This window comes from Myotis lucifugus, unplaced genomic scaffold, assembly GCF_000147115.1.
Source record: "Myotis lucifugus unplaced genomic scaffold, Myoluc2.0 scaffold_3, whole genome shotgun sequence".
In the NCBI taxonomy this organism is placed as follows: Eukaryota; Metazoa; Chordata; class Mammalia; order Chiroptera; family Vespertilionidae; genus Myotis; species Myotis lucifugus.
This window is the reverse complement of record NW_005871051.1, coordinates 2,912,108-2,929,706: the sequence shown is the minus strand read 5'-3', so window position 1 is coordinate 2,929,706 and position 17,599 is coordinate 2,912,108. Positions and strand designations below refer to the sequence as shown.

The 17,599-nt window shown below is 44.6% G+C and overlaps 1 protein-coding gene across 1 annotated transcript in view; it reads left to right on the top strand.

The window, feature by feature from the left end:
• DNAH7 (dynein axonemal heavy chain 7) overlaps nt 1-17,599 on the top strand; it is a 147,145-nt gene that overhangs the window by 57,601 nt on the left and 71,945 nt on the right. The window contains 9 exon segments of the mRNA XM_006082723.3: nt 3,744-3,992; nt 5,378-5,527; nt 8,063-8,245; nt 8,859-9,035; nt 9,757-9,888; nt 11,237-11,461; nt 12,720-12,917; nt 15,511-15,666; nt 16,612-16,780. Coding sequence (XP_006082785.1) covers nt 3,744-3,992; nt 5,378-5,527; nt 8,063-8,245; nt 8,859-9,035; nt 9,757-9,888; nt 11,237-11,461; nt 12,720-12,917; nt 15,511-15,666; nt 16,612-16,780 — 1,639 coding nt within the window.

Genomic DNA, 17,599 nt, shown 5'->3' with positions numbered 1-17,599 from the left:
TAGCTTTTATGACATTGTTTTTTTCAGGGTGATTTAAGATAAGAGCTAAGCTTGTTAATCCTGTTCTATTTTAAAGATTAGATTATGAATAATTGAGAAGGATTAGAATGATGGTTGCAGTTTCCAGACTATAATTCCATTTCACGCGTTTCCTTTTCCCCATCTCTGGTAGAAGAGATCAGGGAGGGGGCACGGGCTTCTGAGAGGAGCTGTTGCCCGATGGTGTCGCCTGGAAGGGCAGGCAGTTAGCTCCGGGGAGTGAGGACTGAAGTCGTCTGACTGTCACGAGTGGGGAAGGAAGGGCACTGCCCGGCAGCGAGGGCCGGTGTTGTCAGTGACCCACAGCGACCCCGTGCCTCGTTCTGAAAGGGGCTGCCCTTAGACGTAGAGCTGGCGGTGCAGACATCTTATAGCACAGAGCGACGGCGAGGAGGCGCACGTCTTCTTCCTGAAGCTTTCCTTCCGTGTCTTTGGTCCTAGCACACTGACCAGATTTCCCAGGAGTAAAAGCCATACTCGTTGTCATCCAGCGGAAATGTACCTCGCTAGGGGTGTTCTCACACGGTTGTGTATTCATCCGGTGAGCACTGGCCCACAGTAGAGCACAATCGGCATTTCCAACCAGGACAACCCCTTGTGGTGAGAGACCGCCTTGTGCTGCAGAGAATTCATCGTCTCTGCCAGCCCCAGCCCCAGTGTCCACAGGCCACGCCCACAGTGAGAACCAGAAGGACGCGTCTACACATTTCCAGCTCTCCCTGGTGGGGGCTTTGCTGAGAACCACTGGACACCAAATATGTTCTGGGGAGATCTGCTCCTTTTAAGGTTAACCTTGAGCAATTTGAGTTTTTTTGTTTTGTTTTTAGAAAACACTACGCACTTATCATGGACCCGGTCCTATTCTAAGAGCTCTGCAGCTAGGATTCACTGAGTGCTCACAGTGACCAGTGAGGCGGGCGCTCTCACCACCCCTGTCTCACAGACGGTGCACGCAGCACAGAGGTGCTGAGCAACTTGAGTGGATGGCCAGTCGTGGGGGAGCGGGGTTCCAACCGCACAGTCAGGCGGTGGAGTGCTCTCACCCGCTCTGCTGTACAGCCTTCCTCTTCTCTGCCTGAAGGAAACTCAGTGCCTTGATGACCTGGGATTCCTTTCAACATAACAGCATTAACACAATTCAACTCAGGAGCAATTAAACTTGAAATTTGTAAATTCTGAAGTACAGCTCAACTGTATGCTTGCAGATAAAGCTCTTGTGAATTTTCACCTTTACCTTCAGAGTCCAAGAAATAGTCCTGTTTCTCACAGAGGATGCTATGGTACTTATAGCCTCAGCAGTTTATAAAGGAATATATCTGAGAGCTTGCAGCTAACGCTCCATATTCGTGAACATTAACTGTGGAATTACAATTCTTTCCAATCATACATTACATGATTGTGTTCGTTTCTTAAGGCACCACAAACTTGGTGCCTTAAGACCACACACATTTGTCCTCTCGCAGCCTGAAGCCGAGGTGTTTTCCTCCGAAGGCTCTGGGAAGGACCATTGCCAGGAGTGAAAGCCACGCTCATGTTCACAAGGCAGCACCCACCTCGCTAGACGCCTTCCCAGGCAGCTGTGTGTTCTCAGATCCTGGCTGCTGGCAGCTGTTGATGTGGCTTCGCTCGGCACCACTCCAGTCTCGGCCTTCATCACGGCGGGGCCTTCTTCCCTGTTGTCTTTGTGTCTGACTCTTTCTCTCCTTTATGTTGTGCAGACAGCAGTCATTGGATTTAGGGCCCCGTATGACCTCGTCTAACTTAAGTTACATCTGCAAAGATCCTCTTCCCAAGTAAGGTCACCTTCTGAGGTTCCATGTGAACAGGAAGGGCCACCAGCTAATTAGAATACTCCCCACTCCCATGAGTGAAATGCCTCTGAACTCGTTTGTGTGGATGGCATGAGATAGGGGCTGAAGTTCGTTGTTTTGGCAAATTCAGATATTCTGGCATCACTTGTTGGAGACTAGCTTGTCTCTTATCTGTGGATGTGCCTTCGTGCCCTTGTTGAGAAGGAGTTGTTCACGGCTGTAGGCTCCCTATTCTGTTCCCTTGATGTATTTGTCCGTCTTTATGCCAATATGACAGTCTTTACAATGAACCTTAAAATTTGATCGTGTTCATTGTCTAACTTTTGGACTTAAACATGCTGTAAACAGGAGAAATCCCTTGTGACACTGGGTTAGGAAAAATGTCTTAAACACAACACCAAAAGCACAAGACATAAAATAGTACGTTGATAACATAGACTCATCAAAATTAAAAAGTTTATTCTTTGAATGATACTGGTAAAAGAATGAAAGACAAGTTACAGACTAGGAAAAATACTTGCAAATTAGGTATATGATGGAGGACTTGTATGCATATTATATATATATGTATATATATATAATATATAAAATATATATTTTTTAATGCTTACCTTAGGATATTTTTTCATTGACTTTTGGAGAGAGGGAAAGACAGAGAGAAATATTGATGTGAGAAAAATACATCGATTGGTTGCCTCCTGCATGAGCCCCGACCAGGGTCCAGGCCGGGGAGGAGGCTGCAACTGAGGTACGTGCCCTTGATCAGAATCAAACCTGGGACCCTTTGGTCGCAGGTTGACGCTCTATCCACTGAGTCAAACCGGCTAGGGCTTGTATGCATAATATTTAAAGAATGCTTAGAAGTTACCATTGAGAAAATAAACCGATTAAAAATAGCAAAAGATTTAAACAGGCACTTTCCTGAAGAAAATATACCTACAGCAAATAAGCACATGCAAGAATGTCAATCATTGGGAAATACAAATTGAAGCCAAACAAGATACCATCACACACCTATTTCTATGTCTCAGTTTAAGAGGACTGCTCATACCATATACTGGAACCCCTGTACACTCCGAGGGAATATAAAATATAACTACTTTGGAAAGCAGGCCATTTCTTAACATGTTAAACACACACGCCCTGTACTATCCAGGCATTCCACTTCTCAGTATTCACCCAAGAGAAATGAAAGCATTTGTTCATAAAAAGACTTCTACCCCAATGTCCACAGCAGCTTTATTTGTAATAACTCCAAACTGGAAACAGTGAAAATGTCAATCAATAGGGGAACGGATTTAAAAACTGGGTCACTTCAATGCAGGGGACTACTTCAGTACACGGACTCTTGACACGTGCTGAGACCTGTGAATTCCCCAGCCTTCATGCCAGGTGAAGGAAACCAGACAATAAAGTCTAGCACCTAATATGTAATTTATCTATATTAAATCTAAACAATGCAAATACAAATAGCTACAGAAGGCAAATCAATGGTCACCCGGGGATGGAGGTAGGAGGCAGTAAGGAGAGAAGGGAAGGGGGATTACAAAAGGTGACAGGCAACTTTGGGAGTGACAGATGTGTGGTTATCTGGACGGACTTTATTGTTCCACTTATCAAATTGTACACTTAAAATGTATACAACTTATTGTATGTCGACCGTATCTCTAGAAAACTGTTGAAATGCTGTTGAACTATTATTTAATGACTTTATTCCCATCAATATTAAATGTGAGGATGAGAGAAGTTGTATCCTGTTTATGTGTGGATATACCTGTGTGAAAGTATGTGTATGTATATGTGTATGCATATACATATATGTGTATATATATGTATAGATAGATAGCGAATGTATGAATATGTAATATGAATCCCCAAATCATCTATCATCAGGGCATCACTTCGGATCTGTTTCCTGGGGTGAAGTTGCCAAAGCCAGATTACAATGACTTGCTGATGGCCATCAAAGACAACTGCGAGGCCATGAACTTGCAAATGACCGGTTTCTTTTCTGAGAAGATCCTCCAGATATATGAAATGATGATTGTGCGCCACGGCTTCATGATTGTCGGGGAGCCGTTTGGAGGGAAGACCAGTGCCTATCGCGTCTTAGCTGGAGCCCTAAGTGATATATGTGAAAAGGTCAGTGTGTGATAAGTGCATTATTTTATTATAATCGAGATAGAATCTCTCAGGTCATTTTAAAAGACACTCCAAGGTAGCAACTTGAAATCATGAGAAAAATGAGTCAGAGAGAAAACAGGAGTAGAGAAGTTACAGGAAGCAAACGGGAAGCTGAGCGTATAAAGGCGATGCCACCTACTTTCCTCTCAACCTTTTACTTCTGTTTTTAAAATGTGTAATTATAAAGGTAGCACAAGGCCATTGTAATAAAAAGTCTGGAAACATGAAAAATCTGATGGTTTTGTTTTCATGCTTTTAGGAGAGTATTTTTTATTTTCTGGGTGGTTATAATTGAAATGCAAACTTCTAATACTGGCTGATTGTGGTATTGAATTTGAAATGTGTATGGTTTCTTGAGGGTATTATATGATATATGTGCATGTGTATCTATAGTAATAAAAGCATAATTGCTAATTAGACCGGACAGCCAAACGACCTTCTGGACATCATTCCAGATGTCCTTCTGGACGAAGCTTAGTGGCAGGGGCTGAGGCAGAGGCAGTTAGGGGTGCTCAGGCAGGCAGGCAGAGTGGTTAGGGCGATCAGGCAGGCATGCAGAAGGGTGAGGGGTGATCAGGCAGGCAATCAGGCGAGTGGTTAAGAGCCAGCGGTCCCAGATTGTGAGAGGGATGCCCGACTGCCAGTTTAGGCCCGATCCCGCGTCAGGCCTAAACCAGCAGTTGGACATCCCCAGAGGGGTCCCAGATTGTGAGAGGGTGCAGGTTGGGCTGAGGGACACACCTCCCCCACCCAATGCACGAATTTCATACACTGGGCCTCTAGTATATGATAATGAGTATATTATTCAAACTTTCTGTCCTACACCTTGCAGTTGGGTCCACTTTGATATATTAGAGGAATGAGGCTGTTTTAAACTCTCCAACTAATATTGCATTTCTGGCTACTGTGTTTTGAATAGTTTTTGCTTCAAATATTTCGGTGTTCATGGCCTGTGTGGGATTTGTTATCATTATCTGCTCACTCTCCCCTTCAACCAGCATAAAGTGATGTCTTGTCTGCTACTTGCCTTGCATCCCCCGATCTAAGGGCAATCCTGCAGCCCTCATTTCCTCCTGGCGTATGTGCTTGCCCATGTCTTTCACTGTCACTGGGTGTCACTGTGAGTTTTTTTTATGGAGAGTAGATAGTTTGATTTTTATTTTCCCCAGGTTGATGCTCTTTATCTTTTCACGGGGGGATTTAAGTTCATTTCTATTTATTACAGAAACTGAGATGCTAGTTATTTCTGTCATCTGTTTCCCTTGCTACACTCAGTTATGTTTTCTATAAAGACACTACTCTGCAAAACGTAAATAAATACATTGGTTGATTGTCCCCCCAAGGGCTTAATGGAAGAAAACAAGGTTCAAATCACTGTCCTGAACCCCAAGTCTGTCACCATGGGCCAGCTGTACGGGCAGTTCGACCAGGTGTCCCACGAGTGGTCCGACGGGGTCCTTGCTGTCAGTTTCAGGGCCTTCGCCTCTTCGATGGTAAGTGCTCGCACTTTTGCACGGTTAGGAATCCGTGCTGTTTCCTTCTCACCGATTTCTGACCCTCTCAGAGGTCTCGGACACACACACTTAGAGCCCAAGACATTCATTTAGCGCAGAGCCTGCGGCGTTTCTGTGAAGAACCCCCTCCGCACCCCGGCCGGGCCGGGGACCTTGCTGGCCAGCGCCTCTGCCCCGGTGTGCGCAGAGCGGCCAGGAGGAGAAAGGACGGGGAGGGGTACCTCCGGTTTTCCTTTGTTGGGCTAGATGGTCCAGGACGGAGAGCCCCGGGATCACAGGACCCTGCTGCTCCCTCGGGATGCTCCTCCCAGGCCCGCCGCAGGGCGGTCGCACTGGCACGCCCACTGGCTGTGAGATGCACGTCAGTGCTTAGAGGAGAAAGTGCAGGCCGCTGTTGTTGCAGAGTTCCAACACTGTCCCTCCAGCGTGTGAGGAAGACCGTGGGAAGGGAGGAGACACCAGGGATGTGCCAGCTGCGGCTGCTGTGCCTGGGGGCGGGCACTACCTGCCCCTGCCTCATTCTACCCATTCTGCTGAGTGGCTGGTGCCTGCTGTCACAGAGAGCTCACAGACCCATCAATGGTTGCGTGGCTGCCATATGCCACCAGGTTTTCATAGAGGTGTGATCACGTGGGAGACAGCTGGCCAAGGCTGGTCGTGAAGGAGAAGGGCCCGGGCTAGAGGCCTTTATTTCAACAATCAATCCACTGAGTGCTTCCTGTCTTCTGATGACATGCGCACTAAATTGGGGGCTCTTTGTCCACCGGGAGACCCAGCCGATCCTGACTCATGAGTCAGTGTTGTAACAGAGCAACACGAATCTCAGCGCTGCTCTTGTTGCCTGAAGGGCCTGGGGCGATGAGTAGCATAAGGAGAGACTCTCATAGGGCAGGGACCTTGCCCAGGGTCAGGTGCCACCAGTCATGTCAAGGGTAAACGCCAACCTGAGGCCCAGGGAGGCAGACTGGGGTCTGGGACCATGAATGCGACTTCTCGGGTCCTCTCGCCACAGTGGATGCCCTCAGGCCCAGGCTAATATGGGAAGTCTCTGAGTCATGTAGGCAGTTACATTATTTATACAGAAATAATCCTGAGATTGCTCCCATCTTATACTCAGCTACAGAGTAGCTTACATAACATTTTCCAGGAAGCTATGTCCCATAACTGCGGAGTTTCAGGGAGGCCAAGCAGCTGACCCAAAGGCCCACGGCTGATGAGTAGTGAAGCCCAATTAAAAATGAGGTCCTTTACGCCCAGCTAGTGTGGCTCAGGGGTTAAGCGTCAGCCCAGGAACCAAGAGGTCACGGGTTCGATTCCTGGTCAGGGCACATGCCTGGGTTGCAGGCTTGATCCCCAGTAGAGGGCATGCGTGCAAGAGGCAGCCGTTCAATAGGGTTTCTCTTTCATCGATGTTTCTATCTCTCTATCCCTCTCCCTTCCTCTCTTTCTAAAAATCAATAAAAACATATAGATATCAAAGTGAGGTCCTTCATACTGCAAAGCCCAACATCTCGCCATTACAAGTATTTTCCAAAGTGAATATTGACAGGCGCGGGAAGCCAAGAGCAAAAGGGAAGGTTCATTTCTGAGGTATGGGCCCCTGTCTCTTAGATTCATGCAGTCGCCATAGGGACTGAGGATACGCTGAGATGGACTCAACGTGCTCAGCACTTCAACTCAAGTTCACGTTTGCTGACGTGGAGCCAAGGCTCTGCCTCTGTACATGAAGAGGCTGACCCGAACACAGAGCCTGTTTCTGCACTTGCCAGCGAATACCTGGCAGTGCTGACTGAGCATGTACTACATCCAGACAATGTGCGGATATTTTGATGTTTCCTTGTCGGACCGCGCATGTGATGTAGATATTAATGTCCTGTGCCACCACGAGGTAGTTCAGCCCACGAGGGCGTGTGCTGTATGTGTGTGGAGGGAACACAGAATTGGGCTTAGCACACAGGGGAAGTAACCCGCATGAACACAGCACCACACGGAGTCAGACACTCCAAACGGAAATGCAGTTTTCCCCCGCAGTTACGTTGTTAGCGTATAATACTCTCTAAAACATGCTATATATGAATTCAGAAACACTGAAAAAGATGGAATCTTAAGAAAAGATGCTATATTGTGTCTTGCCCATGACATATGCAGTGTGAGGCAAAACTAGGTTTACAGTTGTGAACACACAAAACACAGGTTTATTATTATTAATTAATTATTGTATTATTTTTCATACAAACAACTGTAAACCTACTTTCGCCCCACTCTGTATAGGCCTCTTCAGTTTCTCTCTCCCTCTCTCTCTCTCTCTCTCTCTCTCTCTCTCTCTCTCCTACATGTTCTTTATTATATATACTTTATTCACATATATACTTTATTCAAAAGGTGCCTTTACATTTTCATGGTGAAATTAATCTTAAGAGAGCTACATTTTATTTTGAAATATTGTTGAACCGTCTCCTCACATTATCATCATCATCACATTTTTGCCCCGCATCCGCCCTGTGCGTAACCCAGACACCAGACAGGAAGTGGCTGGTCTTCGACGGCCCGGTGGATGCCGTGTGGATCGAGAACATGAACACTGTGCTGGACGACAACAAGAAGCTGTGCCTGATGAGCGGGGAGATTATTCAGATGTCACCGCAAATGAACCTTATTTTTGAGCCAATGGATTTGGAAGTTGCTTCTCCTGCCACCGTAAGTGCTCAGCCTGGCCATCTGCTTGTGCGTCTGGAAGGCTGTCTGTTGCCTCTATGCTCTAGGCCAGTGATGGCGAACCTATAACACGCGCGTCAGAGGTGACACGCGAACTCATTTTTTTGGTTGATTTTTCTTTGTTAAATGGCATTTAAATATATAAAATAAATATCAAAAATGTAAGTCTTTGTTTTACTATGGTTGCAAAGATCAAAAAATTTCTATATGTGACACGGCACCAGAGTTAAGTTAGGGTTTTTCCAAATGCTGACACGCTGAGCTCAAAAGGTTCGCCATCACTGCTCTAGGTGCTTCCATTGCTGAATCACTTTGGCTTTGAATGAAAAATACTCGTCAACTTCATTTTGAAAGAATCTGTGATTCTCCGGAGCAGACAGACCTGTTGACGTACCTTGACATATTCGAGTCTGGGTGGTTTTTTTTTTTTTCCTCTTTGTCTGTGACCATTTGGTCAAGTCAGACAAAAATTTAGATCATGAAAGTGAATAAAATTCAGCTTTTTTCCCCCCCTGAGTTTGTGAGGAACAGATAGACCGAGCCCTATTTCTTTTGTAGGCGTTGCCTGGATGCTAAGCGGTGGTTGCTCTTGCAGGTTTCCAGGTGTGGGATGATCTACATGGAGCCTCACATGTTAGGCTGGAGGCCCCTGATGATGTCCTGGGTGAACCTCCTGCCTGCGACGCTCAATGCCACGCAGAAGGAGTTCCTAGTGACCTTATTTGACAGAATGATCCCTGTTTCTGTCGAGTTTATCAGAAAGCACACAAAGGTAAGAGGGGTGGGGATTTCAAGACTTAAAAAATAAGTAGAAAATCCAAATTGCCCACTTGAATGTCTGCTTGTATGGTCAACTACTAGATATTAAAGTAATTTATTCACGGCTTTGACTAAAGCCTTTTTGCTCATTCAAGTAAAAAAACATTTATTCTTATACTTATTCGATCAAAAATAGTTTGAGTGAAGCATCTCAGGGTTTGAGAAAATGTATGGGTGCTAATCTTTTCTCTCTTAAAAAGAATCTCAAAGGCGTACCTAACCACATCTGGGTGAAAATGCTCTAAAATGTTGTCTAATTTCTAAAGGACTGTTATGTTTTAACTAGTCTTAAAATGATTTTTCTTCTACTAAGCTTTTTAGCAAATTAATTGCCTTCTCTGAAAGAATTTTTAATGTTTTGGGTATAAAATTGGAATCTATGTCTTTGATTAAGTTAACTAAGCAGGGGACAGTGCATTTTTAAACTTGGGATTCGGGGGTTAAAGAACAAACACTACCCCGATGTGGTACCCACAGCTGCCACTCTAGACTAGGGAATCAATGTGTGCCTCAGTTTCCCTGCCTATAAAACTAGAATTATCATGATAGGACCTTTTCGTAAGTACTATGGCTGTTAGAACTAAATGAGTCCAATAAATATTAGCTGGTGCTATCTTAAGTCGTGCCTAGTTTCAATCAATTTGCTTTATAGACTTTTTTTGCTGATTTTTTAGGAATTATCTCCTACTTCAGATACAAACTTAGTCCGATCCTTAATGAATCTAATAGACTGTTTTATGGATGAATTTGCCGATGAAGTGAACGTGAGAGAGAGAAATGATCGCGAGGCTTACTCCTTACTTGAGGTAAGGCCCCTTGCCTGTGGTCACGTGATGGACAGCCATCGAATGCTTTCCCTGGTGCTTCCGAACTCATGAAACTCAACTTCCCCTGGGATTGGGGCTGGACAATGGGCGGTCGCTGAACAGTGAGGAAGAAGTCAGGCCCCAACAGCAGGTGCTGGTAGGGAAAGGCCTGGCCTGGCAGTTCTGGTGCAGCATGAGGTTTGGGTGGAGCCCAGCGACCTTCTTAGATCTGTTACTTGAAATCTAGGCCCACTTGGTCAGCCTCAGAGGTTACCGTTCTCCAAAATGCCAGGCACCATTTGGCCATGAGGGTCGCCTCTCTTTCAACTGCCAGATCATAACAGTTCATTGTTTTCCCCCTCCTCAATTTTCTTCTTTTTTGTGAGATATAAATGTTTAAAATATGTATGTGTGCATATGTGTGTATACATATATATTTGGAGTGAGAAAAACAAGACAATATATCATCTGGAAGCACATATGTAAAATAGAAATAAAGTTATCAACAGACCTTGAATATTCTCTGATAAAAATTCTATATTGCTGATAGTAACACTTGTCGTGTAGTCAATATATTACTCTTATTGCTTCTATTTTGTGAAATAAATTGTTAATTTGGTTTCAGCTAGTTTCCAGAGAGAAACCGTCGGTGAGTAATCTAGTAACAGGTGAACAGTGTCAAAAGTGGAGTCCGTAGCTTTTCTAAGCAGAGGCAAGACTGTGTTCGCATTGGCAGTACAAAGGGGATTTGATTTAGAAACAAGCAAACGGGTTTTCTTATTTCGCGGTTGGCCTTGCCATCGACCGTGTTCTGTCTGCCTGAGTCCGGTGAGAAGAAAGCTTCCGGATGGCGGTTCTAGTTAGGCAACCAGTGCTCCGATCATTATTACAACAGACAAGCAAAAGAACATGAATTCATTCTACTTTAAAAAATAACACTGTATCAAAATTTAAATTTAAAAACTATGTATATTATGGCTGATTATTCCTTATTGAAATACTCTTACATTTATAAAAGTTATCTCAATATTCTTTTTAATATCAAGGTCCTGCTATATACTTAAAATAGCATGTGATTTTCCAGAGTAGTCATTCTAAGTTTTCCCTCTGGCTAGAAATTACACTTTGCATTGTGTTATCTCCTCTGATAGTAAGATTTTTATAAAACATGCAGTTTCATTAAAAAAAACTAATTATTACAGGTTTAATAAATCTTGAGATAACCTACTCTTGTCTATCAGTTTATTAATTTCCTTCCACAGATCTTAATCAGCTAATCTGATTCAAGCTTCAAGGGTAGATTGAATCATTCTTTAATGCACTCTGTCTTTTCATCTCTCCAACGCAGGGCATTTTTATCTTTTCGTTGATATGGTCCGTCGGTGCTTCTTGTACAGATGATGATCGGTTGAAATTTAATAAGATTCTTCGAGAACTAATGGAGGGTCCAATTTCAGACGCAACTCGCAATAGGTTTAAAATACTGAGCAGCGTTGAACAAACGTCTTCAAAAGCACTCACCGTCCCATTTCCTGAAAAAAAAACCATTTATGATTATCAGTTTGTCACTGAGGTAAGAGTTCTGAAGCAGGATGTGCAAGTACCAACCTGGCAGAGTCCCCTTCCAGACACATGGCACATAATGCCTTGTGACCACTCTGTCACCCCTGTTTACCGTAAGAGACAGCGTGGAGTGAGGAAGGTGCCCTGGCCTGTGAAGGTCAGACACTCCGGGTTTGAGTCCTAATAAAACCCTTTTCTTTCTGGATGGCCTTGGACTAGGTATCCAATCTCCTTGAACCTTGTTTTTCTCATTAATAAAATGGAATCCTATATAATAAAAGGCTAATATGCAAATCGACCAAACGGTGGAACAACCAGTCGCTATGACACACACTGACCACCAGGGGGCAGATGCTCAATGCAGGAGCTGCCCCCTGGTGGTCAGTGTGCTCCCACAGGGGGAGCGCTGCTCAGCCAGAAGCCCTGAGCTGGGCTCACGGCTGGCGAGCGCAGCAGCAGTGGTGGCAGGAGCCTCTCCCGTCTCCGCAGCAGCACTAAGGATGTCTGACTGCCAGCCGTCGGACATCCCCCGAGGACTCCCAGACTGTGAGAGGACAGACTGGGCTGAGAGACCCCGGCGAGTGCATGAATTTCATGCACCGGGCCTCTTGTAAATAATAATACCCAATGGGCAGATCGTACTCACTAGGTGAAATAACATATCATGACATGGGCTCCAGCACCAGGGGCTTCCCGGTCAAAGACACTTCGTGGAGGTTCCTGCTGCAGTGGGCATTTCCCAGGAGCTCAGAGGTCCTGCAGGAGTGAGCGCAGCTGGGTTAGGAGTGCTCACTCAGCATTTCCACACAGAAATGTGCAGTCTCACCTGGCTGGCGTTTGTGTACTTTTTTGTTTTTGTGTAACAGCTCCCATAAGTACTGTCTTGAGGACAAAGTTCAGGAATACATATTATTGAAATATATACAGATCCAAGTGGAATTGGGCCCACACTGTATCCCCAATGGATAATTTTATATCCTTCTTTTTCCCTTAAAAATGAGAACAGCCGGGCAGCAATAGCTCAGTGGTTGAACATGGACCTATGAACCAGGAGGTCATGGTTCTATTCCCGGTGAGGACATATGCCCAGGTTGCGGGCTCAATCCCCAGTAGGGGGTGTGCATGAGTCAGTCAATCAATGATTCTCTCTCATTATTGATGTTTCTATCTCTCTCTCCCTCTCCCTTCCTCTCTGAAATAAATAACAATATATTTTTAGAAAGTATTTATAACATAAAATTCCCTGTTTGGCTGTTTATTATAAACAGGGAATAGGACGATGGGAACCATGGATAAAGAAATTGGCAGACGCCCCTCCAATTTCTAAAGATATGTTGTTTAATGAAATCATTGTACCAACTCTGGACACGATTCGCTACTCAGCGTTAATGGATTTGTTAACCACCCATCAAAAGCCAACAATATTTGTAGGACCCACAGGAACTGGGAAGAGTTCTTACATTATTGTAAGTATTGTAGAAATTTTAATATTGAATGTGCATGGTATTCCTAAGAATTTTTTAAAGCCACATGAAATAGTAGAGTTAATATTTTTAAATACTCAAATATTTTGATGTTGGAGCCACAAATAATTTTTGTGTAATTGCCTATTTATTTTAGAAAATTGATTTATTTTAGAAAAATATATGATGCCATTTTATATCACTATATTACTGTCCCTTTTTAGGTATTTTAATAAAAATAACTTGTCCAGGATGAAGAATTTTATATCCCTTGAAAAGGTGTTTTAGTTAATTATACTTGATATTTAATTTTATCAGTTAGTATCTGAATGGTTACTGTGTAGTAATAAGTAATGTAGTAATTTTACTAAAAAGTTTTAGTGATTTTTAGTAATTTAGTAATGTAGTAATTTTTCTTAATGATTTCTGGAATCATACCCACGGTGTGTCAGTTAAGAAATGCTAGCTGCTGTGACAGATGCAGCCCCAAATCTCAGTTGCTTTATGCATCCTGTATAGGGGGTTTCTTGAGGTTAGGAGGTCATATCGATCAAAGACCAGTTCTTGTCTCTAGTTTCAGGTTTCTGAAGACAAAAGGCTGGAATTAGTCAATAGCCCCCAGCCTTTTGCAAGGCAAGTCCAAGTTTCCCAGGGGCAGCTGGGCAATGCGGGAGATAAGAGGGCCTAAGTCTTCTGGACCTCCATTCTAGATGACTGCATTCTAGATGATTCCATTCCAGATGGCTCCATTCTAGATGACTGCATTCTAGATTATTCCATTCCAGATGGCTCCATTCTAGATGACTGCATTCTAGATTATTCCATTCCAGATGGCTCCATTCTAGATGACTGCATTCTAGATGATTCCATTCCAGATGGCTCCATTCTAGATGACTGCATTCTAGATGATTCCATTCCAGATGGCTCCATTCTAGATGACTGCATTCTAGATGATTCCATTCCAGATGGCTCCATTCTAGATGACTGCATTCTAGATGATTCCATTCCAGATGGCTCCATTCCAGATGGCTCCATTCTAGATGACTGCCTCAGCAGCAGGGGCCATTTGTCCCCTGTGTCAGAGACCTGTGCCGGGCAGGTGTCCCTTTGGAGTATCTGAAGGATCTGCCCGTCTGCTCCTCTCAGAGGGAAGCTACCATGGAAGCCTGCATGGTAGCAGGCAAGAACGCATCAGCTGAGAGAGCACCACCTTAGAGCCAGCGAAGTAGGACTTTGGTCCCTCTGCCTCTGTTCTGCTGCTTCCCAAAGCCCAGCTGTGGGAGAGGAAGGAAACCGGGCAGCAGGTGGAGGGGAGCAAGGAGCCATCAGCAGTCACTCCCACTACAGGTTCCCTGTCAATTCACACTCCCCCAAATGATGACAGTACCTGTTTTTCCTCCTTTATTTTAATTTCATCATTTAATCCTTTTGGAATACATTGGGGTCTGTAGTTAAGTAATTGTCCTGGTATCATCTATATCTAATATGCAAGTTGTCCCCTCAGGAGTTCAACTGGGAGACCGGGAGTTTGATTGCTTGCTATGATATGTGCTGACCACCAGGGGGCGGCACAGAATGAAGGAAGGCCCTAGCTGGCAGCTGGCAGCCAGGGAAGGGAGGCCCGGGCCGGCCGACAGCCGGAAGGCCCGATAGGCCCGGATCACCGGCCAGGCCTAGGGACCCTACCCGTGCACATATTCTATGCACCGGGCTTCTAGTTTATTAAATAATGTCTTCCCAACAGATTGAAATGACACCTGTATTACAATCTAAATGCTGTCTATACGAGGGAATATCCAAAAGCAGAGAGGGGGGAAGTTTAGGCTGAGATTTTATATCACGATGTTGGTTTGGCCTGCACTTAAAAGAAATGACTGAGATATCGGTTATTTACCTCAGATGTCATCCAGAGTCAGGGAACGGAGACTTGACGTGGTGAATGGAAAAAAACAAAGCCCTTTGTCATTTGTACCCCCATCGAATTCAGTCCCAGCAAAAACAACATTGCTTTTCACAAAATTGAGAACATACTTTGCATTTTATTTCATAATCTGTGTTTTTCTACCTAATGTATTATAAATATTTCCCTACTTTATTATTCTTCTACAAGATGATCTGTAGAACACAACATCTTGATTAGCAATCATGGTAATTGCACCCACTTTCCAGTGAATTCCATTTCAAAAATACAATTGACTTATTTACGCTTCCTCACTTACAATCAGATAACTTGGTATTTAAGTGGAAAGATAATAAGCTATGACAAGGAACATTGATCCAGAGAGCTACAAATGGCAGTCTCAGGTCTTGCCCCATCCCTGAGACCTTACAAGTTTCTTAACCTCTCAGTTCCTGTGGCTCCACATTGAGATAGGATGTGTAATCTACATGGTGGTTCTGGAAATCAGAGAAGCCGAATGGATGGGGCCTGGACAAACAGAGACGAACATCGACACGGCAACTGTTCTTTCTATTGATTTCCTGTCCTTGTGCATGGCTAAGATCCTCTCTTGTTGCAAGATATATATTTCGTTTATTTTAAAATGCCAAAATGCAATTCCAACTATGGTTCATTTTATTATTTTCTATTATATAGAACTTCCTTTTAACTCAAATCAATAAAGAAATCTACAAGCCTCTGCTAATTAACTTCTCAGCACAAACTACAGCAGCTCAAACTCAGAACATCATCATGTCAAAGTTGGACAAAAGAAGAAAGGGAGTGTTTGGTCCTCCTCTGGGCAAGAAAATGGTAATCGCTCCGTTTCTGTACACACGACCCGGCACGGGTCCTAGTCATGCATGCTGCTCTACTCAGAACACGAAACCACATGTGCTGGGGCCTGGCACCTTTTTGTGCAGTTTTTACAATATAGACATTTTATTGATTTCAGAGAGGAATGGAGAGGGAAGAGAGATAGAAACATCAATGATGAGAGAGAATCATTGACCAACTGCCTCCTGCATGCCCCACCTTGGGGATCAAGCCCACAACCCAGGGCATATGCCCTGACCGGGAATTGAACCATGACCTCCTGGTTCATAGGTTGATGCTCAACCACTGAGCCACGCTGGCTGGGCTACAGTTTTTGTGTTCTTCTTTTTTTTCTCACAAATTTTGTTTAAGAAATTTCCTTAAAAGTGTGTTCATATTTGTATGTGCATTGTGGGTGAGACAGCATGACATTAAAAGCAAGCAGCTGCCCTTTAAATTAAAAGTAGACCATTCATCTGGGAAATTATCTACCTTCCCAATCCTCTCATTAGCATTTTTACTTCGCAGTCTTTGCTGCTTGCTTTTCTAGACCCATAGACATCCCAGTTATCAATTGACCTACCTGTGTTCCCTTACCAAGAACACCCGTCCCAACTGCACTCTCCCCACCCCAGGTTATTCTCAGTTTACAAGCACACCTTTCTTGTTCATGTGAATGCATTGAAGTTGTACCAGGGAAAAGGAGAAGGCGGATTGAGAAACAAATTGGATGAGAGGATTAGTAAGGCCTAAACTCTTACCTCTGTTCCTTGGGAGCATGGATGCCAAGGGGTATGATATTTGATTGGAAAAGAAGCCATCACTTCGTACCCGTGCTCTACAAAGCGACGATCCGATTCTTTGCCTCAACATTATTAACACAGCAGGACACTCTAATGAGATGTGAATCTTTCCTAATCCCTCTCCCCTTGTCACCCTCAGGTTGTCTTTGTAGATGACGTCAACATGCCTGCGCGGGAGGTGTACGGGGCTCAGCCGCCCATTGAGCTGCTGAGACAGTGGTTGGATCACTGGAATTGGTACGACCTAAAAGACTGCTCGATGATTAAGCTAGTGGACGTTCAGATCATGTGTGCGATGGGACCTCCAGGTACACCTTCTAAGTTGGGGCTTATTAAGATTGAACGTCACTCTGGCCGTATCTAAAGAGAGAGCTGGAGAAAGAGACACCCAATGGGACGATCTGAGGTGCAGTGCTCCGTGTCTATGCTTCCTGTGTTACATGCTGTGACCGGAGGGAGTGTTCCCCAATGGTCAGCGCTGCAGAGTGGGCTGCCCTGGTTGGGGCCATTCTCCCACCAACTCTTCCCAAGCCCTTTCCTCCCATCGTATGAGACTTGGCCCCCATTTCCAGTCCTTGCCTCCGCGCAGCTCGTGTCTGTTTCGTTCACTAAAGTTTCAACTGTACAGTTTCATATGAAACATCCTTGCTTCAGAGACCACTTCCCTCTCCCCAACCTTGCCCCATGCCCATGAGGGCCCTGGATTAGACAGGCAGTGGAGAGGGATTTCAGTAGGAAGTGGCCAAAGAGTTAATTCCTAGAGACCCTTGACATTTTCCGGGAGAAATGGATAGCCCCATGGGAATGTCGTATGCTGGCATATCCGCAATGGCTCGGCTCACCTACCCGGACAGCTTTCACTGTTCTTCTCCTGAGCTCTGGTATTGCGTTTGTAAAATTCCCTTTCTCAGTGTACCGCTTCATCTGTCCATCTCTCTGGTTTTGCCTCTGAACCCTCTGACCTTCATCTGACCTGTAGTGTAGACAGTTTGCTGAGTCAGTAATTGCTCTCAGCGCTCTCTTCTCCGCCCTCGCCCCCACCTCTCTGAAATAAAACTATTGCTCCTGGGTCTCAGGCTTCGTTCTGCTTGGCCTCCCCGCCACCCCTGCGAGCCAGCCCCTTGTGC